Source organism: Bactrocera oleae, chromosome 2, assembly GCF_042242935.1.
Source record: "Bactrocera oleae isolate idBacOlea1 chromosome 2, idBacOlea1, whole genome shotgun sequence".
Lineage (NCBI taxonomy): Eukaryota > Metazoa > Arthropoda > Insecta > Diptera > Tephritidae > Bactrocera > Bactrocera oleae.
The window spans coordinates 74924433-74951548 of NC_091536.1; the positions used below are offsets into that span (position 1 = coordinate 74924433).

The window sequence follows — 27116 nt, forward strand, 5'->3', positions numbered from 1 at the left end:
AATTGACTCAATTTGAAAAATTTTCAATAGTTAATAATATACAATTTGTACTGCAAATATACAAATTGAGTGTATGAGAACAAAAACTTAACTGACTAAACTAACATTTTTCTTTTAATTAATAATATTCAATTAAAACTTCAGTTTACTAACTCTTTGGGCTTAATTGAGTGTATGTAAACAGCACCTTAATTGACCCAATTTATATAATGTATATGTGAACACAAATTTAATTGACTGCATTTTAAATTTTACTCAACTCACATTATTCTTTTTATTAATATTATTCAATTAAGCCTTCAATTATACAAGCTGTGCGGCCTTAATTTAGTGTATGTAAATAATAACATAATTGACTCAATTTAGAAAAGGAACTTATACAAGTAATTTTCGATTTTTACTACAGTTGTACTAATTATGCATGCTTAACTAAGTGCATTTCAACACAAATTTAATTGACTCAATTTGGAAAAGCTAATAATTTCCAAAAGCTAATAATATTCTATCTAGACCGCAGTATTTATACAAATTTCAGACACATAAAAGACTTTGACTTAAAAGTAAGCAAAAATTCCCTTAAATAGTGAAATATGAACAGTTATGCAAATAATTTATAATAAAAGTCAATGTTTTTCAAACAGTAATAAATTTATAGATATTTTTTCGTCATTTAAATATAGGTAAATGCGCCGAAATGTAGGCAACACTTTAATTTCATTTAGAACTTTTTGGCAAATTGATATGAATCGAGTGCGAATATGTAGACAATTTATTTTTTACGCGATGTTTTGACTTTAACATTTTTGCACAAATTAAATAATTATTTTGTAAAATTGTAACCTAATACAAACATTTGTAATAATATTTGTATGTACACAAGCATCAATTTAAGTTGAATTTTTTCTCACAGGGTTGCCAACGTTTTACATTTGTGTGAGCGCTTGGCACAGTGACATACAACACGAGTACACATGCACAACTTTATACAATTTTAGCATCTACACCACTGCTTCTGCCCTACCCGCCGTCTCCAGCTCAACATCGCTGAACATATTAATTAATATGAAAGTCATCACGTTAGCTGCTGATACATCTGATGATGGCGTATGACGCTGATATCGCCAATGTCGCCGCTGGTACACTGAACTGATGATGTAGCGTCGTTGATGGATTGGCGGGAGGACTTGGTTGTGCACACACACACACACACACTGGCATACATGTATACCCGCTATCAGCTTTAATGATAATACAACGATTTTGTTGTTGTTTTTGATGTTGTATTTTGTATTACTTTTTATGGTTTTGCTTTACCATCTCTAGGGGAGCTGTTGCTTCTGCCGCAGCATTAAATTGCAACAAATGCGAATTGCAAGTTGCAACTGCGTATACGCGGCCGCGCCTAAATGTATGCAGGCAATGATGAAAGTGCTGCTGGCGGCTGGTGTGGCGAGGGCGGAGGAATGCTTGCATGCCTGAGTGACTGCTCAGTGCCTTCAATATTCTGGCGCTCACTCTTCTTTTGCATAGCTATACAGTTATCAAGCCGCTATGCTGTTGCATGCAATACACGCTATGTTGCATACAAATACCAGCACATTACATTTATATGGCTGCGCGCATTTGAAGCTGTTGAATGCACAAATTAGTGTGGATGTGTGTGTGTGTGTATAAGAGACGAGGTGTGCACCATGCAATTGTGCGAAAGTGTAAAAAATGCTGTTAGGTGCTCCTTAAATGAGAAGCTGATGCAACACAGTTATGTGCCTGTGCATATGTATACTTTCAATTATTAAGTAGTGGAAATGAAAAATATTCTTAGAAAGCCAATAATTTAAGTATCTTTACTAAATTATATGCTGTATACATTTATAATTTATGTGTAAAACTATTTCACTTAGCGCAATGCATTAGAGAACACTCCGAGGTGAGTAGCAATTTGGCTTTCTTAACATTCTATATGTGGCAACGTTAGAAAAGTAAGCTCCATACTCATTTTAGAGTTATCGCAGGAGATTCTCAATATAAAAAAGAGTATACATGAACTTTAAAGATATACAATTTATGGTTATGATATAGATGCTCTGAAATCAAAACCCAGGTCCATTGGTCAACTTCAGTACTTCAGTAGAATATTGAAAGTCCTGAACATCGCTTTAATATAGTAAGTAATGGTAAATCTATTCGGAAATTATGATTAACTTGACCAAACTACTATTAAAATATATTTTCTTTGTGAATTTTCTTAAGAGCAAAAAAAAAGTGAAGGAGACCAGCGCTACAAATTTGACTGATGACCATTTTGTAAGAAGTAATGAGACAGTCACTGTATCTGGAACTTGTTAGAAGAATAAAGGTGAATAAGTAATCAAGGAACTAAGAACAGTTCATTCTTATCTATCAGACCGCACAATATATGCATTTTGAAGAAAAGGTTCTGAATTCTGTAAAATCATACAAAATAAATTTACTGGCTAGAAATCTATAAGAATTTTGAGAATTTATTGGTATCCTAGATGAGGCGAAGAACTAGTTAATATGATTGATTTAACCCGTATTCAGTTACTACTCAGTTGATACTGAATCATTATTTACAGCTTTATTAGATATATATTATTAGATTAATATATATATTTCAACATCTACTTACCGGGTTTCTATAACAAAATGCGTTACTGGGGCGTTGCGTGGATGCTGAGAATGCGCCCAGGAGAGATTCACAGAACGCGATGTGAAACTGATTAGCAGAGGTCGCTCTGGTGGATCGGGAACGTCTGAAAATGTATTAAAATAAAGAAATGTTTACATTTAACAGAATTTGCATTTGAAATATTATTAACAATATCCAGATAGTTAGGTCGATATTTCCAATCGCTCTTTATGTGAGTTCTAATTCATTAAATGTTTATTATAAATTTATTGTAGTACATTATTTTTTTATGATTTTGTAAATTTGGATTTTCGGTTAGTTCCACTCACCTTGCACCAGCAGATCCACAATCGCCTCCGGTATATGACGGTCATTGACGAGACAAAAATACTCAGCTGTATCGCTGGCAATGGCAGGATTAAATTGTAGACCGAAATTGTCCGACAAAAGTTGAATCTGCAATTGAAAATAAAATATCTTATTGATTTACGCATATTTGCTACGCCAACGCTAAACTATGTTTTCAATTGAGCTGAAATGAAATCTAAAGTCATAATTTTTGATTCGAAATTAAATTCATTAAAGTATATAGGTATAAGTACTTTGGACCAAAGTTCATTAAATCTAGTAAGTATTTTAAATTCATCATTAGAAATTTACGCTCTCACAAATAATCGATCTACAACTATTATAAAGTGTGATACCCGTCCGTCACGAGTATCAGCCATAATAATTAGGGTGATTTCGCTCATTGTTTAACTTGTATGCTTCGCTCACATCGGAATGGGACCGAGTTGGATCTCCATTGGCGTCTTATGTTCTAGCACTGAACCAATGGACCCCGCGTGCGCTTATCAGTGGAAGTTTTTACTGTACACTGTCCAATAGGCATTCAAGCCGTAAGGCTAAAAATCTTATCGGTTGCTAATTGTCAAGGTTGTATGAAGGAGGGTAAGGTGGAAACATCCAAGCACTCTTTCCTCCGTCCTGTCTTTGCACGGCTGAAGCTGAAACATCTCTTCTTCGGCGAACCAGGAGACATAGCTGAAACTGACATTAGCCGTCTCAACGAATTTTTGATAGCCTCAAAGCGCTTTGTCGATTTGCAAGGGTCTTATGACTTACTATATAGCGGTTTTTTAGGTACCACAACAGACCAGCGTTCTAAGCTGTCCAAGTGAGATTCCTGTTAGGATGGACCTCTTAACCTAACCTATGGGGAATATCATCTATATATGTTATTTCAAATATTTTTTCGTATCTTGCTTGGAGGTTTAAATTTATGGATTCAGACTGAAATTTGAAATAAAAACTCATCCGATGCCATCGATTTTCCAATTACTATTGGTGGTACAGTAAAGGCTTATTCGAATAGATTAAGGCTGCGGAATATTTTCTAGGTTGCTAAAAAAGTCTGACCGATCTGAATTGAGCGTTGAGTATATATATTTCTTCGCAGTTGGTTTAGGGTTCTCAGCTAACTGGTTAGAGGTTGATCCCACTTGGAATAGCAAGTTTCCTTACAAGAACTTGATTCCGATCATGAACAATTTCTTTGGAGATTACATTATTGCTTCAGGTAATAACCTATGTCAAATTTCGTGAAGATATCTAGTCAAATAAAAAGGTTGTCCGTACAAGCAGTAGTAGCTATAGTGGTCCGATATCGGCAGTTCCGACAAACGAGCAACTTTTTGGGAAGAGAAGGACGTGTGCAAAATTTCAGTTGTCTTAAAAAACTGAGGAAATAATTCGTATATATACAGACAGACGGACATGGTTAAATCCACTCAGCGCGCCATGCTGATTTTGCATGAAAAAATCTATTACATTCGTAAGGCAATGAGTTGGGAGTTTCAGAAATAAAACTAGCTCATGAAACTACTTCCATTTCCTGAGCTTATGAATTTTTGATTACTTTAAGCAATTAATAAATATGCTATTTAACTTTATGGGGAACGTAAAAATAATCAAATAGTCGAGCAAACGCGTTGCAAGTAATAAAAGTTGCCAAACTAACCGCAACCGCTTTACGCCGCACACCAATTTTCAAAAGTGCAAGGACAACAACAAAAAGAAAGCGCATACGAGAAAGGGGAGAAATATAAGTGGAACCGCTCTTTGCCTAACTGCACAAGTTCGAAAACTTTACATTGCCTTTGAAATTAATTAATTAATGTCAAGTAATTTTTCATGCAACCAACATGTGTGTGTGTGTGATTTTGCATGCGCGCGACAGCGATAATAATTTTATGCCGCTTGCAAAGCCACAATTGCACTTTCCGCCGACAATTCTTATACTCTTATCCTTAATTATGAGGCCGAGCACACTTTGGCAAGCGGCAAGTGGCAAGTGGCAAGCAGCGAGCAGCGCGTAACAGCGGCAAAGCCAAAGCCAAAGCCATTACCACAAGCAAAGTACGCGGCAGCCGAATCAGAAGCTGGCAAACAAGTAAATTGCAGCGGGGAAATGATAAGGCCCGTCGAGTTGCACCAACTTAGACGAACACACACACACACACACAGCCACACATATGAGTAAACTTTTTATGGCAAAGGAGAAAAATACGAGAGTTTACACTTGCCAGAAATGCCATACCGCTCGCTCCCTTTGCACGCTTTTGGCAAGCATTAGTTGCTTTGCCGCAACGCTAGCTGGCGTGCGGCCTTGAGAGCAGGAAAAGAGAGTGGCATTTTAACTTGCAAAAAACATACACACACACACAAACATATTTTCCATTGACATTACAAATGTTTGTATGTGCGTGTGTAGGCTTTTGCTGGAATTTCAAAATTCGAAAAGTTTGCGGCACAAAAATGAAAAAATTAACTATTTACCGCTGCCTTGAAAGTTTTGTGCAACTGTTGGTTAGTTATACGGCACCGACTTGCTTGCACGCCTCGCTTGCTAACTAGCCGACTAGACTACTTGCCTGCTCGCCTGACTGACTCACTAGCTTGCTTGCTTGGTTTGGTAGTTGGCTCAATGTCTGGCTGCTTGCCTGCTTGCGACTGCCACGCGAAGTAACGGTAATATCGGTAAGTAGGCTGGACGGCTTTAGTAGCCTCTCGAAGGCGTCGTCGTGTGTAAAAGTCAAAGCAAACTGGAGCATAATTTTGAAATTACATACATATATGGCAAGCGCATTCACCTTAATCTCATATCAGCGCATACTCACACGTTTACATTTAAGCTCCTCGTCGAGCGCTTAAGCTCACCGCCGGATGCACATGTGAGCGCGCTAGTTAGCGTTGAGTAGAAAGCTGTTAAGATAATTGATGGCAGAAATTCGCCACTGAGTCAGTTAGCTATATACATATATGCCTTCACTGCTGTGACATTTACAAGCTTTAGACTGCCTAGAACAACACGAAGACTTGCATATTGCGGTATAAGTAACTATTTGAATAAAAACTTCTACACAGTCATATGTAAGATAGTTACGTATATGACAGCTGTATGGTGGAATAGAGTGTAGAAGAGTCGAACCAAAACTGGAAAATGATAGGGAACAGGGTATACTAAGCTTGCCACGAAGTTTGTAACACCCCGAAGAAAACGTCGGAGACCCTCTAAAATATATATTGTACATATAAATGATCAGCGGGACGAGCTGTGTCGACTTAGCCATGTAGGTCTGGTTTAGGCCCCTCAGCTTTTGACATATGGATATGAAATTTTCCACAAGTTCTTTTCACCCCTAGAAACTGCTTATTTGTCGGAACCACTGATATCGGACGACTAAAGCATATAACTGCCATACAAACTGACCGATCAATACCAAGTCCTTGTATGGAAATCTTTTTTATTAAACAAGATATCTTCACGAAAGTTGGCATAGATCATTGTCCAAGACAACGCTTTAATTTCCAAACAATTTGTTCAGTTCAGATCACTCTAGCATATAGCTGCCATACTAACATGACGATTAAAATTAAAATAAAGAACTGTGCTATAAGAAATGCATCTGTGAAGGGTGTTCGGCTTCACCGAAGCTAGCATTAATGCTTGTTCTATATTTAATTTAGTTAGAAGTTAACGGTTATTGAAAGTTGTGCAATTGAGCTAGTACACACACAATAAATTGAACAACTGATCTTGCATGATTCATATATGTAACTAAATACATATAATAATATAATATAATAGTAAGTAGTCACATTCGTTTTACTTATACGGTTTGATGACATTGAAAATAATATTTTGCAAATTAATTGAAGATTATGTTAGTTCACGTAAGAAATCAGTTATATGTGACCAAACCGAACCGAACCAAAAACCGATTAGGAATGACGAGTTAAACTATCAAGAGCGATCAGCTACATTTGAATAATACATTTTCAATGCTCGATTAGTTAACTTGTTAAGAATGATCAGTCACATTGGACCAAAAAACTCATTAGGAATGATCAGTAGGTTAACCTAGCAAGAGTGGTTAGTCACATATGACAAAAAACGCTTGAGTTTCAAATAGTTAACCAATCAAAAGAGATCATATCTTCAGTTGTAAGCAACTATATGATCGATCTTAAGAATTTGCTCAAAACATCCCGATATTTTGGGTTATTGCTAATATTAAACGAATTTAGAGCAACCAGTTTTAAGCACTGCTTATACCAATAACAGTATAATCAATAATATGTTTCCGAAGATTGAAAGATCAACCGCATAGTCAGTTTTATATGATATTTTTCGGAAATTTTCAGAATACAAGCGTACCCAATGCAATGGGTATTTGTATTCTGAAAATTTCCGAAAAATATATCAGTATCGTTTTTTTATCTATATTTCGAAAATGAGAATTAGGGAGAAAAGGACGTGTTCAAAATTTCACACCGATAGACGGCCAGATGGACATGGCTAAAGCGACTTAGCTCGTCATGCTTATCGTTTATATAAATATATATTTTATAGGGTCGCCGACGTTAATTTCTACCTTTTTGTTCAAAAACATGTCTCTAAAAAATCATCGCTTGTGGGTTTTAAATTTTCTACCAATATTAAAACGGTTAGATTAACAGTCATGTGATTCGGGTGTTGATCACTACTTTGCTCACGAAAAGAGCTGCATAGAAAATAATGTCCTTACTTCTAGCTTATTGATAAATAAAAAAAATTAAAAAAAAAATAACATGAAAAGAACAAAAAATAACAAAAGAATATTATAAGTTTAAGGTATGTACACTTTTTTTAACAATCCTTTCACTTTAATTTTCCAACAGGGTCAGCACTCGAAGCAAACATGTGTATGTGTAAGTAGGTATGTGCCTTTCAACAATTTTAATGTTCATCATTACAGAAAATGGTTGAAAAGTCTTTGTGCCACATTTATTACCTTGGCTTCATTTCATTACACTGCCTTACATGTCACTTCCCTTTGCCTACGAATTGCAGCACTAAATCCTAACAGGAACTATTTTAAAAGTGCACTTGGGAGTTGCACTGTTCATTGTCAAGTCTTGGCAGACATTCTTTCAGCACATGATACTACCAATGTCACGTGCATTTAATTCTCCGACCACACGCATCCTTACATATAGTATGTATATATACATATATGTGGTTTGTATGCCCTGTGGCAAGTATGTGTTAAATAGCATACTGGGACACTTAAAATTGAAAGCAGCAATAGTGTTGAGCAGGAGGCTTCAGCGCAAGTAACCTGCGCTCACATTCCTCTCTCTCCAACATATAGCATACCTTCATTACAGGCGTCGCATATATATTTAGCACGGCAACTCCCTTGCAGGCTTTAGTTGTGTAGCCACTGCAATGTCCGCCTTAAAAACTTTGCACTTTCGAGTCATTTCGATTATTTTACACCGGCAGCAATTGCAACTTTGCCTATAATACTTGCCGTTGCCCGGACTGCCGTTTAAGCTTAGCTCAGCCAAGCTCGGCCCGGCTCCGTCCAACCGGAAAACTTGTTTAAACATGCAAGTGCGTCTTCTCACCTTTGCTTGTTTTATTCCATCCGTTCTTCTTCCTTCCGTGTGTGCTGGCTTCGCTGGTGGCGCCGACGTTCTTTCATTTTTGAACTTTGAAGCTTTTTTCTTCGGCCCCTTTGGGAAGCTATTAACTTCTGTTTTATGGACTAAACTAATGATTTGTGTACACGGGTTTCGGTGAACTACCGCTTTCACACACACACATACATACATTTTACGAAGACACGTCGCCCGAGTTGCTGTCAGCAGCTAATCTTAGGTATGTGGAAGTGGCGAGGTTCGTGTAGGAAGCGTTAGTGGTGCCTTAATGCTATTACCAAGTAACTCGGTAAACTAACAGCGGGTATTAGTTGACAGTCTAACATGAGAAATATCTACGTCAGAGTTGATTTAGTGGGATAAACAGTTTTTAAACATTTTCGGAAATATCTTTCTTAAATTCAACTTGGCGTTTAATTAAAAAATATTTTAGAATTCACAACTGTGTTGAAGTTGAAGTGTTGAACTAGACAGGTGTGAATTTGTTCCAAAAGACTACGAGGAGCACGAAGAACAAAAAGTAAAGATGAGAGGTTGTCACAGCGTAGAGTGGGTGTGTCAAAAGACTCCGATACCACTAAAGAAAAAAACTTCTAAAGATAAGACTAAGTCGATATTAGGTTTTTACCGATTGCAAAGAAGTCGGTACTCCGCTGTTTACTTGCGTTGGGTCTATGTATCTCTCATGGTAGAGGTGCTGAAACGACACCGTCCAATAAACTCACTTGCGGTGCGGCTATATATTATATTATATCTTGGCACATGCAAATTATTAAAGCTGTTTGTAAAAATTCGAGGTGGAATGATCTAGGTACTTTTTTTTCAACTGTTTATGGTTCTATAAGGGTTTGGTGATACATATCTAGAAGTTTAGGAAATCACACTTGAAATGAAACACTTAATAACGGTTATATATTGACTACTCACTCTTGGACTGTGTAAATGCTGTATCCGATTAGCGAACTGTGCTATTGTTGTTGTAGAGGTCTTCCAAACCAAAGTATCGACCAGCGAGTGCTCCGAAACGCCCGGACAGAGAATTGTTACATTCTTGCCTGCTTCAGCGACGACGTTCACATATTCTAAATTTGTTACATCTGAAAATAAATAGAAAACGGTTTAATAAACTATTAGCAAGAGAATGTAAATTTTTTATTTTGTAGTGGATATTAAATAAGTAAGAGGTTATGCTACCGATTTCATAAATAAGGTTTATTAAAAATTCATCCATTAGTTTTGCATTAAATTTTAGTTCATTCTCATAGAAACCCTATTGGTAAAAAACTGGGACCACCGATTTTCACAAGTGAGGTCAGTTTTTAACCAAAACAATTAACCGCCTTATATCAGAATAGGTAGTAATCACTTAGTGCCAGGTGTGGACTATAAGATGGATACATTAGAACCTGCCAACCAAGCTCCGGAGTTTTTGTCAAGTCACTATCGATGTGTGCGACCCGGCGTTGTCTTGATGGAGCACAATTTCTCTCCTATTGGACGCTTCCAGGCGATTGTACTCCTCATACTGCTTGCCGTAGGAAAGCAGCTCATAGTAGATCTACTAATCACACCAAACATATAGCAAAGCCTTCCTCACTTTCAATCCTGGCTTGAATACCGTTTGCGCTCGTTCAGTGCGTTTCGAACACGACCGCTTTCGCTTGACGTTATCGTCGTATCTACGTTCACAAATGAATATAGTAGTTTTGCCTTGAGCAATTTTTTTAGCTCAATATCAGCTGTTTCTAATGCCATAAAGCATAAGCCGATTGCATTTATGCAGCGGAAGATATACAAAGATTACTAAAGTGATTTATTAGAAAAGTAATGGATTTCTTTTTACTAGACCGTATATTTCTTTAAAACCTGTCCTTAATTTATTAGTCAACTTTTTTATAGTCCTACTGATTTATAATGCTTATACACAGAATGTTAATCACTCCACCAATAACTTTGCGAAAGAATTTAACCCTAACCTAACATTTCCCAATTTCATTACATGTAATTGAACACATTTTGAAAACTGGATTTGTAAATGTCGCAAATTCAATATGCAGCGCACTGCAATTCGGAACTAATGAGTGCAAAATAGCCGCACAAGGCAGCGAAGAGTAATTAAAAACAGTGGCGAGCGGGAGCGCGAGCGGCAGCAAGTGGAGGCGCCTAAATTATGGCCAAATGACCAATGAACAAACCCAGCAATGACAACAATCAACTCGGCAGCCGACTGCACAACTATTGACATTTAGGTTTATGACAAAAACAACAATCAAGCAAAAGCAGGCGGTCAAAGTAATAATATTGCGTCGGCGCGTTGCGTTATGCAAATGTTTGTGGCTTTAATGTGACACGCGCGGCGGGGGTCTTGAGTGACCCGTAGCGGAGTGTATTTATTATTGTACACATACACACATACGCATGACATGTGACAGAATACTAGCTTGCCACAATGACAGCGCCCGCAACGACACAAACCAATTTCGCTTGGTGTAACGGCATTCGGCATGTGGCAAGTCGGACTTGCAACACCAAAATAACCTAGTACAAAAATAAAACTGGTAATAATAATTGAAATATTCCGCTATCCAGTACATGTAGCGCGCGCGGCAAACGCAGGCGGCATAAACCTGGTAGCAGTGTGAAGATTTTAAATTGAAAAACGATCAGGAAATTAAACTCGGCTACTCATCAGTTTGCATGAATCATAAATTTTCCAAAATCATCACGCAACCAAAGGCGAATCAATTGTGCCGCTGCATACGCCGGCGTGCCAGCACTTGTTTGTGCGTGTTTTTGTGTAACGGTGTGTCCCTGCAACAGTGTATCGATGTGCCACGCAGTAGGGCTACGCCACAGCTGCCATTCTATGCTCGGCACCACCGCAGCTGGCATTTGGCAGTTTCAGCATTTTTCATTCGAAAGCCATAAATTACGTAAAGCCCGACCGCACTCGGCTTTCATGCGTCTGTGTCTGTGCCGGTGTGTTTGTGTGTGTGAGCCACTGTATGTGCGTTACATCGAGGACAATGTGTAGTCTGTTGGTTGGTCGGTCGCTTGGTCCGTTGGTGCATTGGTTGGGCGCCCATTCGGTTATTTAGTTAATAATATGCAAAATGCTTTGGCTTTCGAATTTCGAAATTCAAATTTCATTGTGAAATGTGACCAAAATATTGCTGAAATTCGTATGGTAAATTTTCAGCACAGCAAAAATTTGCAACAACAAAAAAATACGAAAATGTGAGCAACAGCGCAATATTTGACAAATTCCATAGCGCAAGCTGAATGCAGCGCCCATTTCGGCAATCACCTGATGACAGGCATTGTGAGCACATTAATTTGGTTACATTTGTTGGTGCCGCGCTCCGGCTCTGCCTTTGTCTTTGTGGCGCATCATATTTAGCTAGTGTTATAAGCTGTGGAGTTGGCTTGCCGATGGGTGGTTGTACCTGTGCGTGGTATTAGCATTAGCTTCAGCCGGAGCTCTAATTTTTTCAAGGATTGTGAAATCACAATTTATGCGGTATTTAGTGGCGATAGGTTTACAGTTGATTTTACCGAAGAATCTGAACTATACTATAAAGTAAAAACAAGTTAACTATAGCAGCATCGAATCTTTAAGATCATTCACAGCTGCATTTCTTATAGCATATAAAGTTATAAAATAATCTTTATCTTGATTTAGTTTGGTCAGTTTTTATGGCAGCGATATATTTATAAGCTATAGCAGTTCGATATCAGCGGTTTCACAAATGAGCAGATTAATGGGAAAAAAATGTCGTGTGCAAAAGTTCAAATCTCTCAAAAACTGAGAGACTAGTTCGCGTATATTTATACATACGGACGAACAGACGGCCATGGCTAGATCAACCCAGCTAATATTAATCCTCACAGGGTCTCCGACGTTTCCAAATAATACAAACTTTGTGGCAAACTTAGTATACCCTATTCTGGGTATAAATAGTCGAGATTAATACTTGGTTAACAGGATGAATGTTTGGCCTTAGTTTGTGTAGTCTTCGAGTGCTTTATGTGGTTATTAGAACCATAATATCTGGAAAATAATAAAAAAACTATCTTTTTATCTAGTAAAATAATTGTGAAAGGCAAGTCGTCTGTTCTCTTTCTTCCTGTTAAGGTCTATTTGATAAAATGAATTGAAGTCGAAATTAAAAGCTTTTTCTCTTTGAACGAAGTTTTCTCTTCTTGTATTTATTTGATTAAAATTCTCCACTTGGACAGCGTTTTTATTAAGAACAATCGAAGATCGGTGTTAGGACCTAAGATAATCTAAATGAGACGACGAAATATTGCTTCTATTATTCTCTTCAAATAAAATTTTGTAAGAACTTAACCAAGATTTCTCGTCTAGGGACAAGTTTTGTAATTTTTCCAATGTTTTAAGGAAAGTTGCTTAAGAATAAATAGAAAATGTTACAATTGTGGTCTTTGTTGTTATGAAAAAAAAATATTTTGTACTAGGATTATAAGTGCAAAGAAAGCAATACTTGAATGTTGTCTGGCAATACCACAGAAGAATCACAATGCTTTGAAGCCATACAGACTTGCCGTCTACTTTAATAAAAAACGATAAGGGGTTTTTCTCTCTGCGTCGACCTAAAAACGATATTCTCTAAATTTAACCAACCCATATAACGATTTTTTCCGAAACAGATCCATCAAACTAACTGATAACTTATATATATCCAAAAGATTCGAACAGAGACGAGAAAGATACCTTGGAGCTTGCTAGAGTAATTTTACGATATTTCGGTTAACAAACTTTTTAAAAATGTCTAGCATAGTCTAAGTATGGGAACATGGATGCGGAATGATAAGATGAGAAGAAACTTCGTCTCACAACAAACAGAAAGACTACGTCTTTTGTTATATAATCTTCAGAAGTTGACAATTTGAATATTTAAAATATTACAGGGATTATTGAGCCATATCTCTGAAGTGAAAAAGAAAACAAAAGTGAGGTGCATTGATCGAGGATGTATACAAACTTCGACGTCAAAAATCCTGTCTAGGAAATATTCAGGAGTAATCGGACCAGACACGCAACCAACAATAATATTAGAAGTACTCAAGAATTCGAAGTTGATATTATGAAATCTAAACGCATAAGTGTTGGCAGCAAACAAAATATTGTTCTCTAATTACAATTTAGCTCTCGCTACCGAACATTAACGAGTCAAGGCTACACGCACCATTAGCATTTCAATTTCCTTAAAGTCGCAAATGCAACACAAATACAAACCGCATCAAACTTATGGCGCACAGTGTAAGTAGTTGTCGTTAGTTGCAAGTTGCAACCGCGCACTAATTAGTGTACGACACACAGAGCACAATGTCAGAGCCATGTTTACATACGGGAAATGAAAATAATTTTCGTCTTGTCTATATGTGTGTGTGTGTGCGTTTTATTTAAATTCTCGCTTTTTTGAGTGTGTTTATTTCTGGTTTTGTGTTTTTTGTGGCGACGAGCGAATTGGTACAGCGCCACAGCAACCGCATCAAAACGAACGAACTAACTAGCAGCCAGGATGCATCATGCAGATTTGGCACGATGCCTTGGTCGTGGCTGCCCGACTGCCGCCTCTATCACATCGCGTGGAAAATCAAGCTTTTCGGTTTCCACTTTGGCTTTGGCTTTGGCTTTGAGTATAATTAAATAGAAACAAAAACTCGGCGTTAACAGCTGAAAATTGCATTTTTGATGGGATGATGCGTTTGAGTGGAGATGTGTGTCTGGGATAGTAGAACTGTAATACTCTCATCAGCAGCTACTCGGCTAATACGACTACTTTACTGCTATTTTCACTACCATCACTGTTACTACTAATTACTTTTACATTATGCAGGCTATTTCGTTTTAATTACAAGGAAATCAGCCATCTAGCAGGAGGCAGAGTGTGGTATACAAACAACAAGTGTCAGGAAGCAATGGCGAGAGGATAAAGTAAGCAACAGATACTGACAGTGATGCCAAATGGCACACAATCGATTAAGAAGTTCAATTTAGTAATTTGTAATTTGTAATTTGTTATTTGTAATTTGTAATTTTTAGTTTGTAATTTGTAATTTGTTATTTGAAATTAGTAATTTGTAATTTGTAATTTGTAATTTGTTATTTGTAATTTGTAATTTGTAATTTGTAATTTGTAATTTGTAATTTTTAGTTTGTTATTTGTAATTTGTAATTTGTAATTTTTAATTTGTAATTTGTAATTTGTAATTTGTAATTTGTAATTTGTAATTTGTAATTTGTAATTTGTAATTTGTAATTTGTAATTTGTAATTTGTAATTGTAATTTGTAATTTGTAATTTGTAATTTGTAATTTGTAATTTGTAATTTGTGATTTGTAATTTGGTATTTGTACTTTGTAATCTGCAATTTGTAATTTGTAATCGAATAGCAACTTTTATTTCGATTTATATTTTAATTCTAATTGTAATTTTAAATGTAATTTTAATTAATTTTTCTATTGACAACAACAACACTATTAAATTCACCTTAACTTCATTTAATTTTCAGTTTTGCCTACACATGCCACATTGCCTTCAAGCTCTATGTATCCACAGGGTAAAAATATTGTATGAAAACTTCCATGCTCATAAAGTCAATGCCTCAGGCCTATAGTTTTGCGGCAGCTGAAGAGTTGAAAGCAAAGCACTCATGAACGTCGATTCTGCGGCAAGGTGTTTCATATAAAAATTATGTTAAAAGGAAAAGTAAGAAAACTCTTAAATATACAAGAAAAACTGCCAAACAAGCACAAAAAGAGAAGTAACATACACATGTATATGCATATATGTATAATGTTGGCCGCCCATATTATTGTTTTGCTGCGGTCGCCTCTTAAGCATTTTTAATTTTTTTTCGCTTCTATTTTTCATGAATTCTCTTCTTTTTGCTGCGGACAAGAACTGGATCGCTTGTCAGCTTGTTAGCGCGCTTCATGTTGCATGTTGCACGTTGCCCATTTTCGTGGATTTTGTGTATTTATGCGCTTGTATGGTATGTGTGTGTGCTTGTTCTTGAGGTTGTAAATGTAATTAAATCTCCATTAAATAATGTTTACGTGCCCCAAATTGCAGCTGCAGTGGACACGCACACAAGCGTACGCAGTAGTATTAAATAGGTATACACTTACACAGATAAAATGTTTACCATATATATATATATATTATATATATGTATATGTATATACATATTATACGGAAACCCGGATGACAAGTACCGTTACAAGTGTATGCGTAATGTTCTCAACTTTGTAAATACATATCTACAAGTATGTTGGCTTACCACTACCTCGACGCTCATTACGAGGATCGGCTTTAAGTTAAGAGAACAAGAAAAGGGTTTAAAATAATTAAAAATAGCTGCAGTAAAACAAGTTGATGCACATTTATTCACAAAAATTTTCATTCTTTGGTCTACAGGTGAGGCATGCAATAAGGCAGAGTAAAAGAGATTACGGAAGCTTTCCAACAACAAAAGTCAGTTCATAAATGGTACAAGAAATTTCGTCAATAATTTTACCTTATAGAGAGTATATTTAGCTTATCACGAAATTTGTTACAACCAGAAGGGGTCGTCAGAGATCCCATGAAAAATCCATATATAAATGAGCAGTGTAACGAGTTAAGTCGCTATAGACACGTCCGTCTGTCAGTATATACGCGAACTAGTCCCTTAGTTTTTGTGATATCGATCAAAAAAAAAAGATGCTGCTTATTTGTCGGAACGGCCGATATTGAACCACTATAGCATATACCTGCCATATAAACAGACCGATCAAAACCAAGATAAATATCTTAATAGAAGATCTATTTTCCTTATTAGCAGCTAGAAATAACTTGCAAAATGTTTTCCGCTAGAAACAAACCGTCGGCTGTTACTTTATCTGATTTAGTTATGCGTAAATTTGCTTTAAGAAATGCACCTATGAAGAATTTAATAGCTTCGGAGCAACCGAAAATTAAGTTTTTCTTGCTTTTACTTTCAATGTGTTTATTCTTTTATGTACCCAGACACTCGTCGCAATGTAGAATAAGCGCTACTTCGAGTTTTTTAAGTAGTCACCTTCTTTGCTGGCGCACCGGCATAAACCAGACGTGGAACTGGATCATCCCAAATATTTGCACCGACATTTCTTAATACTTCAAGTTTTTGGCTCAAGAAAAGCTTCAATAGCATATCCCGTCGACGTTAGATATGAAAACTGACAGAAGAACACCAGATTTTCAGATTTCAACTTCAAGATATCGCTCCAACAATCAACCCGTAGAAGATCGAACTACTTCAGAAATATTAAGTCCTTATAACTGGAATCTTTATTCGGTAACTATATTAAAAATGAAACGTCGGAAACCTAAATGCGGTCATCAGGTGAGATTGTATTAAAACGGATTGAATTCCAAGTGCACACTGGCATAAGTTTTTGATAGTTTGTCTTTCTGTATTAACCCCAACATCGTCCAATATAAAATGTAAATTTCATATCATATTGAATCACTTGGTTATGACTGACCCTATGACAGCGGTACCATAGGTATTTAAAAACCTCAATTTTGTGCCCCTGAAAACCTGTGTTAATTATTTAAAATATGCTGATTTGAAAGAAAGGAGAAGAAGTATAATAATATATCAGATTTTAAGTATTTTTTAGATTAAAAAAACGCTCAAGTTTCAGAATTTACTACACAGGAACTAAATTCTGGGCGGATGTTTTAGGGAGCAATAACAGGTTAGACCGCCAATAAAATTGCGGTGGATCAGTTGTGATAGTTAGAAATATTTCGCTCGGTTAAGGCGCTATGTTCAAAGTAAATATTTTTGCTTCGATTTGAATTTCATACCACCTATTTCTTCTTAAACACATATATATGTGGGTAAAATTATAGGCACATATGCATTTAACGTAATCAAGGTACAGTTGGTTCAACTCATTACTGCTCAGAGCATATTTACCTTTCGCTTGAGTGAAGCAAACACCTGGTATTCTCATATTATGTCAGCATACATTCACTGCAAAACTTATCTATTTTACTCTGGGACAACGTTGAAAAATTTAACGAATCAATTGCTGTTGAATTCACAAAAACAATAAAAACAAAAATTGTGCAAAAAATTTGTCACATTAACAAAATTGTAAGCGTCAGAATCAACGAACGAAATGAAAGCGAAGCGCAGAGCTTAATAAAAAATAAACAAATAAGCGTTGAATGGCATCAAATGGGATTAAACGAATTTGTATCTTTAAAGAGCGTTGAATTTTGTTTTTTTTTTTGTTTTTACTGAAATAATAACGGCTATAATGAATTGATAGCTATGAAGGCTATGAAGGGTAGGTGGTTTGATAAAAAAATCAGCACAAAAGCGGCTTGAATTGTTAAATTGTGCTAATTAATCATTTCTCGCCGCCATCAAGATTCCCGATTGAGTGACAACTTGCTATAAAGACATTAAAATTTAAAGGGGAGGTGATAAATGTCACTAAAGCATATACATTTTTAACGCGTGAAAGGGGATGCTTCAAGCCAGCTGATTATTTTTCAGGAATTGTGCGGGACAAATGTAAATATTTACGCAATAACTTCAGTCTTTAAAGTTCTGTGTAGCAAGAATAAAAATTTCCAGAAAAACAATGCAAATAGAACAAACATTTGATGTTATTTGTATTTGTAATTTGCATAAAAAATTGTCTCGTAATTTGTTACAGATACAGCACGCCCTTATGCGGCGGAGAGCTTAACCCCCTCTTATACAGTGTATACTCCTAAACGTGTTTCTATATAAGCATACATACGAGTAAATTAGTTTATTACACTAAGATCTGTATTGCAACAGGGCTTAAGTTTATTCGCCCAGTAAGTTCCCATATTATGATATCAATATATACGAGGAAGGTGGGATAGGCCTGTGAATAATAATTAATTCAAGTAAATAAACATAATTTCATAGGTGGAAATATTAGACGGTATCTACATCGTCGAATTCGACGCTCTTTTGGAAGACGCACGTCTCTGGAGTTTCTATTTGTTACGTTGGATTTTACCATTCTATACTACAATATTTAGAGAAAAGTATAAAAAACTTAAGGATATGATGATGTGATGATATTCTTTCGAACAAAATTCGATACTTCTTTCCTCACTTCAATGTGGACCATCGATATAACCTCATTTTTGAGCAAAAGCATTATTTCTAGCTCATTTAATATGTGTTACAATGGATTCTCTCCAGAAAGAAGGTCTGCCTTCAACGTGTTCAATAAAAAAGTAATCTTTCCAACCATAACAAATGAAAACTTCACTATCATATCACGTGACCCTTGTAGCAAGTGTATCGCAACATAATACTTTATAAGTGTGTAAAATTAGAAGCGGGAAGCAGCCAATTAATAAAGGCAAGTGATAGCCCCAAAGCTTTAAAGACACCCTCAGATAGCGCATCTTCGCGAGTGCTTCCATGTGCATGTTTATGTGTTTGTTGCAGCGTTATCCTACGAGCTTGCAGATGTGTTCTACAAATCGCTTCAGAGCGTTTAAACTCGCTGCTTACTTTAACACTTTGTGACATTTATAGCTGTTTAGTGCGAACTGACAAGTTACAGCTAATTTGAAAGGGATGCAAACGAAATTTACTATTACATTTTTTCTCAGTTTATTAAATGAGTTTCAGAAATAATGCATTTGAATCATTAGCAGTGACAGGGTTGCACAGCTTTTAATTGCTTTTATTATTGTTATAATGCTGTCAATCATAGACGTCAAAACTATTGACATAATTGGGTTGCAAATCTGAGTATGAAAATAAATAAATTATCAATAAATATTAAGAGAAAATCCATTGAATACTAATACAAGGTTGTAAATTGTTTAATTAAGAATTTTGGTTAAAATTTTTATTTATAACTTTAAGTTACAGATTTGTGCCTAAAAATTTTATTTTCAAATAAATATTTAATCTAAGTTATGGAATTAATTTTTTTTCAATCTTGAATTTTGATTAAAAAACTTAAAAAGTATTTAATTAATTAAGTTTTTCGGGATTACTAAATAAATTTAAAAAAAAAAATTATTTATAATATTAATACAATTATTTTTTAATGGATTAGCTGCAACTCTGAAAATTTCTTAATTAATTCTAAATTTCTGAAAATTGGTCAACTTACAACACCAAAAGTGATAAGAGTTAAAAATAACGGTATAATTATTTAGCAATGTTAAAAACTCGATAGTGAGAGAAGTCGTAAGGCTTAGTTCGAAAACGTAAATTATTAAAAAAAAAACATTTCGCGCCAAAAATATTGTATTGAAAAACTATTTTTAATACTTATTTCCAAATAACTGATTGAAAAAAAAATAATTCCAATCTTATAATTAAAAATTGAAAATATGAATGTTTTTAGAATTTACATGTATGCGTGTTTTAAAATTTTATGTTTCACCATTTTGGTACATAAAATATCAGCATAGCTTAGCTCCTTTTGTTCTAGTGATATTTAATTGCTGTTATTTCATTATTTCAGTTGGAAATATTTAAATAATTTTTTTTTTCATTTATTTTCAATTCAGCTTGAAATTTTTTTTTTTTTTTGTTAAATCTATGTATATTTATACAATATAAAAAAAAAAATATTTTGTCAATATTGCAACCAAGATTTGCGGGTTTAAAAATTAAATTTTTAATATATCTTAGATTAAAATCCCAAAATCGGAATTGAAAATTTAATTTTTAGTCCCGAAATTGGAATTGAAAATTTAATTTTTTTACTCAAAATTTGTGAAACCAAAAATTCACAACCTTGGATAAATAAAAATTTATAATTAATTAGACAAATGAATTGATATGATATTAGCTGAAAGAGATTTTATAAACCTTACAGTTGAAAATAATTTTGAGCGCTATTGCCACCTGTTTATTTACAATCCATCTGGCAATTTGACTAAACAGGGCTCTACTTATTATTGAAAATTGTTGACTACACACCCTGTTAACATTTACTTAAGTTGCCACAGCACGCAGTAATTGTCTTTAATTCTCTAAACATTGTAGCGTAGTGAATCGATCAAAAAACTGGTATAAGTCCGATATTCTGGCACAAGTAAATAGTGTCAGGCTTGTAAGTTTTATTACTTTTTTGAAATCTACATAAACGCTCTTGAATTGAATACGGCTGTGTTAATTTGTTGTTGCTTTCACATGTGAAATTCTTCACAGGAAAGCAGATCGTAGCCAGCAGAGCAGTGCCAAATCGAAGGTAGCTTACGTTAGTTAAGTTTGTGATAATTTAAGGACAGTTGTTCTCATCATCTCAGATAAATAAAATTTTACTCTTTACTGAACAAGAATTGAAGAAGGAAACTCGCGCCAGTGTGAATAAAAGATTTTGAGAAACTAAAATGATCCATTTAAGTTTGGTGGCTATCAAATTTCGACAACTTACTCTGTTTTTTTCTTTTAGTTTCAATAATAATATGAAGTACTTATAACGCTTTGGCGTTATCTAGTTCGATTTGTCTCATCATTTTGAGCTTTCAAGTAGTTTCTCTGCAGATGCAGCGGGTATAGCTTAGCTGATTTGATGTCACGCTCGTACGAAATATTTACGTTTTCATAATGTAAGGCTTGGGCTATGTGTAAATGGATTGCCTGTTTGCTTTTCACCACAACTTGATATTTTTTCATACCATAGATGTTAAATATATTGTTAAGATTGTTCTGTTGGACAGATTCTTATATTTTTTTCAACTACTTATATCTCTTACCTTCCACATTGTTGGTTATATTTCATAGGTATACCAATAAACCCTCACTCGCAGACGTCATTTTACCGAAACCGGAAAATTAAGAAACGATAAAGTGCGCCGCAATAAAAAAGAAGCGTTGCGGTACAAAAATTAGTCACCAAAAAGGACGCAGACGGCAAGTGGCAAGAGTGCAACTTAAGCTCCGCAACCCGGCAGAGACAGACAAAGTGAGCCTTTGAACTTCGTGTGCTTCAATTGGCAGCCACAAGAGCATACAAGTAAAGAAAACAACACAAAAAAACAAAAACAAAAAAACACAAGTAAGCAAAAGAGAAAAGTGTTGCAACAACAAAAATATGGCAACAAAAATTACAGGGGAGCATCTTTTGTGAATTGCAAAGCTTGCACTTGCCACTTGAAAATGATTTGTGCGTCAATTGTGGTTGTTGTTGACATGTTGTTTTTGTTGTTGTTGTTTTTTTGGCTGCTGCCAATGGCGATGATATGGCACACTTGAAAATTGCCAATGAAACGATTGAAATCGTGCGCACGCGAAACCACTTAAATTTTATTGCAATACCAAAAAGGGAAAAACGCACACACATACACACATACGCATTGGCTGTGGCAGAAGACGCAAATAAAAGAAATTAATATTAATTGTGTTATGCTTATCATAATTAAATGCGAACCAGATCAAAAATCAACAGCAACATTTCCGCTGAGCCTCGCAACGCAACCGTTGGTGGTTGCAACACCCTTGCTAACAGTGGTTGTTGTTGCTTTCGCTATTTACTTAGCCAGTGCTTAGTTGGACTAGCTGTGCGAGGGTTCGACGCATCCTTACATCTTCACGACTGATTACACTCGCTAATTGGTGGTAGCAATAACAACGGAACAAAGTTACGTCGCAAGTTTGCCCAGTGCAGCGTTGCATGCCACGCATAAGTAGACATGTACGAGCAACACTAATTTGTCTTTCTATTTCGTCGTCTGTTTCCGCATTTATTTGCTTTTGTGTTGTTTTTTTTTATTGTTGTTGTTGTTGTGCAGCTTCTCTCTATACACTTTATACGCATACATTTAATTCGAGCATCTGTTGTGAATTTATGAAAGCTTTCGGTGCACATAAATGCTCAAAGAGGCACATGGTTGTTAGTGAGGGGCATCAGGGACTGAGGTGTGAGGTGTTTACTGCCAAATGAAATAAACTCTAATGTTTATTGGGGTGGTATCCATTAGTAACATAAAATGAATAGCAACAAGGCTGCATTATATGTTAATCGGGTAGAAGCTTAATCACGGGCAGGGTTGCAATTGACTCAGTAAACAAGAAGCTGCAACTGTTATTTATTTATTGTGATAATCTGCTTTCTACAACGCTTTGAACCAATTTCAGTTGCAACCATACTTGAATAAAAGTAAAAGTTTATTGAAAATAAATATTTATAGTGCACTAAAAAGTAACTCATGGAGGTCTTGAAATTTCAATTGTAATATATCTAAACTAACATTAAAAGCTAACAAGGAAAAACGTTAACTTCAGTAGCACCGAATACTCTACCTTGCAATATGCTTCACAAATAAAAGCAGTTTGCATACAATAACTTGATTTTGATTGGTCGATTTGTATGGCAGCTATATGCTACGGTGGTCTAATCTAAACAATTTGTTCGGATATTCTGGCATTGCCTTGGTTAATAAATCCTGCGAAATTTCGTGAAAATAACTTGTCAGATAAAAAAGTTTTTCATACAAAAAAATTTCAGAGTTATAACTCAAAAACTGGGGGACTAGATCGTTGATATGCAGACAGACAGATGGGCAGCAGAACATGGCTAAATCGCTCGCTTCAATTTGATGAATTGTTGTTGATAGCGTACCGTATTAATGATTTCACTAAATTTTAGAAGCTCATACAACCTTCTGATCTCACCAAATACAGAGCGTTATCTCGGCGTCATGTATACGCGGTTAGCGCAGATCTTTGCAATATTTTTTAAAATTCCATCGCAGAACTTGCAGTATTTATTTATTAAGCAAACAAATGTAAACCCTAAGGCGTTGGCTTTCACAACGGTAGCAATTTCGGGGGCAAATCGCTTTGACTGAATGAATGGCTGGGAGAGTATGCAGTAAATATTCGTACCCGCAAGACAAGAAGCGCATTGCTGTGGCACCAAGCATTTATGCCATTACCGTTATGGCATTTGTGGCACTTGTAACAATGGTTATTGCTATTATTATGGCGCTTTGTAGTTGTTATTGTGGGCCGCAAGCGGCCAAGTGCTGTACTTTTTATGCAATTTGTTTTACTAACGCCATGTACCGTTATACGTTTGCAAATGACCAAAAGTATTATTTTGCAATTTAACGTTGTTTCTTATTGTTGTTGGAGTTTTTACAAGTCGCAACACGCTCAACGCGCAGCAGCGCTGCTCGTATATACATAGCTGCCACTTCTTCGAGTTATCTGCATCGTAGCAGGCTTTTTGTTGCCTGGCATTTGTATTGCCATTTCGCTTTACGTCAACTTAAAACCCACTTCCGTTACGTCTCGTCATTTCCGCTAATTCGCTGTTTCTTTAGTCGGTTTTCATTTACTCATTCATTCATTTCAATTTCCTGCTCTCCACTCGCCATCACACTCTTCCACGTCACCCCTCTGCTCTGCGCTTCCTATGGTCCTTGCTGTTGCTTGCCACTCCAGCGATTTACTTTCACTCAGCCACTTTCAATTGTTTTCTCGCAACATTTGCCCATTTAATTTTTTTTTTTTTGCTTTACTTGAATTTTGCGCAACATTTTTGCTATTTAATTCTCCTGCCTTCATGCGCTCGCCTTCCCAACTTGTGCTTCCTGTTGGCTAGTCGTAGCTTATTGCAGCATGACTGCCAGCTTGAAGCGGTCTCCAGAGACAGCAAGTCCAAGTCATTGCTTGAATTGTAGCGGCAGCATTAGCTTCCGTTGTGCCCCGTACCAGTGCCTTCGTTTTGTTCTTCCGCTACTCTTACTACTATTTATGTGTGTGTTCGTGCGCTGTTAACAGATACTTTTGAGGCAATCGTAAGCGGATGTGCTGCTTGAGTGCGCGCCGCTTCCAGGCTGCCTGTCCTGCTTTTTTTGCTCGCCGACGAAGTGCGCATGTGTGGGTAAGGAAATATTTTAAGAAAAGTTTAGGAATTAAGATTTAGTTTTGGTATTTAAAAAAAATCGTCAAATTAGACAGTTTTAGTGGTAGTTTTGAAATAAGCAACAAATTCAAATAAAATTAACAAAAGTTAGAAATTTATTTTTAGTATTCTATTAAAATAGTTATATAGGATTTTTTATATAAATTAGCTGAGAATTACAGCTAAGATTAAATTTAAATTAAAAATTTAGTTTTAACAGAAATCATCAGTTTTTTTTTATTTGCAAACCATTTTTTCTTTGGAGAATATCCTACAGACATGCCTTAAGGTTGTAACGGTACTAAAAAAGGATCTCAGACATATGAAGTTTACTAATTTTTTTTCAGTGGCCCACTTTTCTTATAAGAAACCCTACACTTTGGCTCATTGTTAAAAATTAAAAAAAATAAATAAATCCAGAAGTCCAAAAATTCAGACTCGCATAACTTTAGTGCGGAAATCGGTCCAATTGACTTTGAATATGTGTATTGCCTACATTTTGGCGCAAAACCTAAATTAAGAAGTTGAAAGGTATAGAAATATGTGTAATGTTATTGAAATGCATTTTTCTTTTCGATTATTAGAACTCACCAAATAGTAATTCTTACTTATTATGGTTACTGTAGTACTCCTCGCAATCTCTAAAATATTATGTATTTATATTTTGCTTAAATTTCTCTTGGATCGTGAATAAATTTAGTACTTAAGTCTTCTCAAAAACTCTTTTTTAACATCCTTTTGGCAAGATCTGCATATTTAGCTAACCAACGTCATGTTAGTTGTTTTAAGCCATCAACAAATAGAATATGTCTGAAATATCTTTAGGACTTCGTCAATACGAAAATAATATCTTATTTCAACTATTATATATAGTAACTTCTTCAAAATACATATAAATGCCACTTTATAAGATATATGGAGAGATATTTTAATATTTTTGTGAAAACTGAAAACAAAAAAAAAATATTTCTTTCAGTGATATTTCTCCCAAGTTTCTCCAACGTTTATCCCCTTAATTTCCGAGATAATGAAAGTACACCCCATCCACACTTTTTTCATAGCGGCACGCCTGCCGCGGCAGCTCAGCACACTCCGATTGCACTTAACAATGCAACTTTGTTTCCTGTGTTGCCAACGCAACATAAATTCTGCGCAATTTTCTACGTATCTCTTATTTCAGCTTCTTGGCTGTGTTGCACCACGGCATCCGGGTCCAACAAGTTTTGTTTATCACATATTTTATTGCACCCCAGCGTTTTGCGTCGGTTCACTAAATTTACGCGTTCGGTATTCGTTGCCAGGCAAGTTGAACGTCGAATATGCTGCCACATTGTTTGACAGTGCCACACAATCAAAGTACCGTAACTAAAGCGATACCATATACCGCTGGCATGTTGTGGCAGAATTAAAGAAAGCGCACAAGATATTGGCAATAAGAAATGCTTGTTTTGTTGCAAATTCATTGATTTTCTATGCTCAAATGAACATATAATGGAGTGAGAGAGGAGAGTTGGGGGAGTGGTGAATGAAAAAAAAAAAAATTTAAGTGAAATGTAAAAAGCTGCCGCCAATTGTTGTATGCCGCTGCCAAGGAGACTCAATGTTATTCGTTAGTGCGTAGATTTTATTTTGTAGAGGTGCCTCTACCCAGTGCTCCAGCGAATTTTCTGCAGCATTCTTCCTCATTAGTATTTCCACAGATACTGTGATTTCAAAATATTAAATTTATTCTCTCATTTTGGTATATCTATATTGCTTAATTAGTTAAAAGAAAAAATTAATAAAAAAAATTTTATGAATAATGATTTAAAATCCAATTTCCATTATTATTTTCAGTATAATTTTACTCGTAATTCATTGACAGCTAACTTTACAATATGAAGATGGTATTATTTTGGCTACGAAAAAAACTGTTTATCTCTCTATTCAGAACTCTATAGTTTTACACCAATTTCCAGATCGAAAGATAGCTTTTAGTTAGCAATAATAACTATCTCTCTTAAAATCATTACTCATAAAGAGAGCTGCCGCTTGAGCCCAAGCTCTATTATTGAGAGCAGATCGTTAAGTGTTACCATCACGAATCGACATTCATTGGAGAAAAGACTTTAACATAAAGATCGGAGAGTGTAAAAGAAGAAGTGAGAACGTACAAAAGTGAACCTTATGCCTATATATTATATATATTAACCTCTTTATAACATTAAAAACATAAGCTTAAGATTGTTCGTGACTTTTTGAAATCTTTTATTATTTTAATTATTTTTAATAAATCGATAGTATTTATCGGTTTATTTTCGAGATCATGTTTCACAGGACTCATTCTTATATTATATTCAGATTAATTATTTACATAAGTCTCTCCAACTATTTGGATTTCATTTTAGTGTTGCTTTCGACAGTATGAAAAGGACTTTTGTTTAAATCCACTTTGCCGAAAGTCATTAATAGTTATGTTGTTAACAGAACAAAATTGTTCGTTCAGAATCTCTTACGGTCGAATTTTTCTCAATTTTACGGACTGTAAATTTCATTTTTTACA

The 27116-nt window shown here is 35.5% G+C and overlaps 1 protein-coding gene across 6 annotated transcripts in view; it reads right to left on the reverse strand.

Annotated features, from left to right (window-relative positions):
- Ptp99A (Protein tyrosine phosphatase 99A) overlaps positions 1 to 27116 on the reverse strand; it is a 404350-nt gene that overhangs the window by 218051 nt on the left and 159183 nt on the right. For all 6 annotated transcript variants that reach the window (XM_070105688.1, XM_070105687.1, XM_070105686.1 and 3 more), the window contains exons 3-5: positions 9566 to 9735; positions 2980 to 3106; positions 2651 to 2774 (exon numbers count right to left, since the gene is read on the reverse strand). In XM_070105688.1, the coding sequence (XP_069961789.1) occupies positions 2651 to 2774; positions 2980 to 3106; positions 9566 to 9735 (421 nt within the window). The remainder of the gene's footprint in view (positions 1 to 2650; positions 2775 to 2979; positions 3107 to 9565; positions 9736 to 27116) is intronic.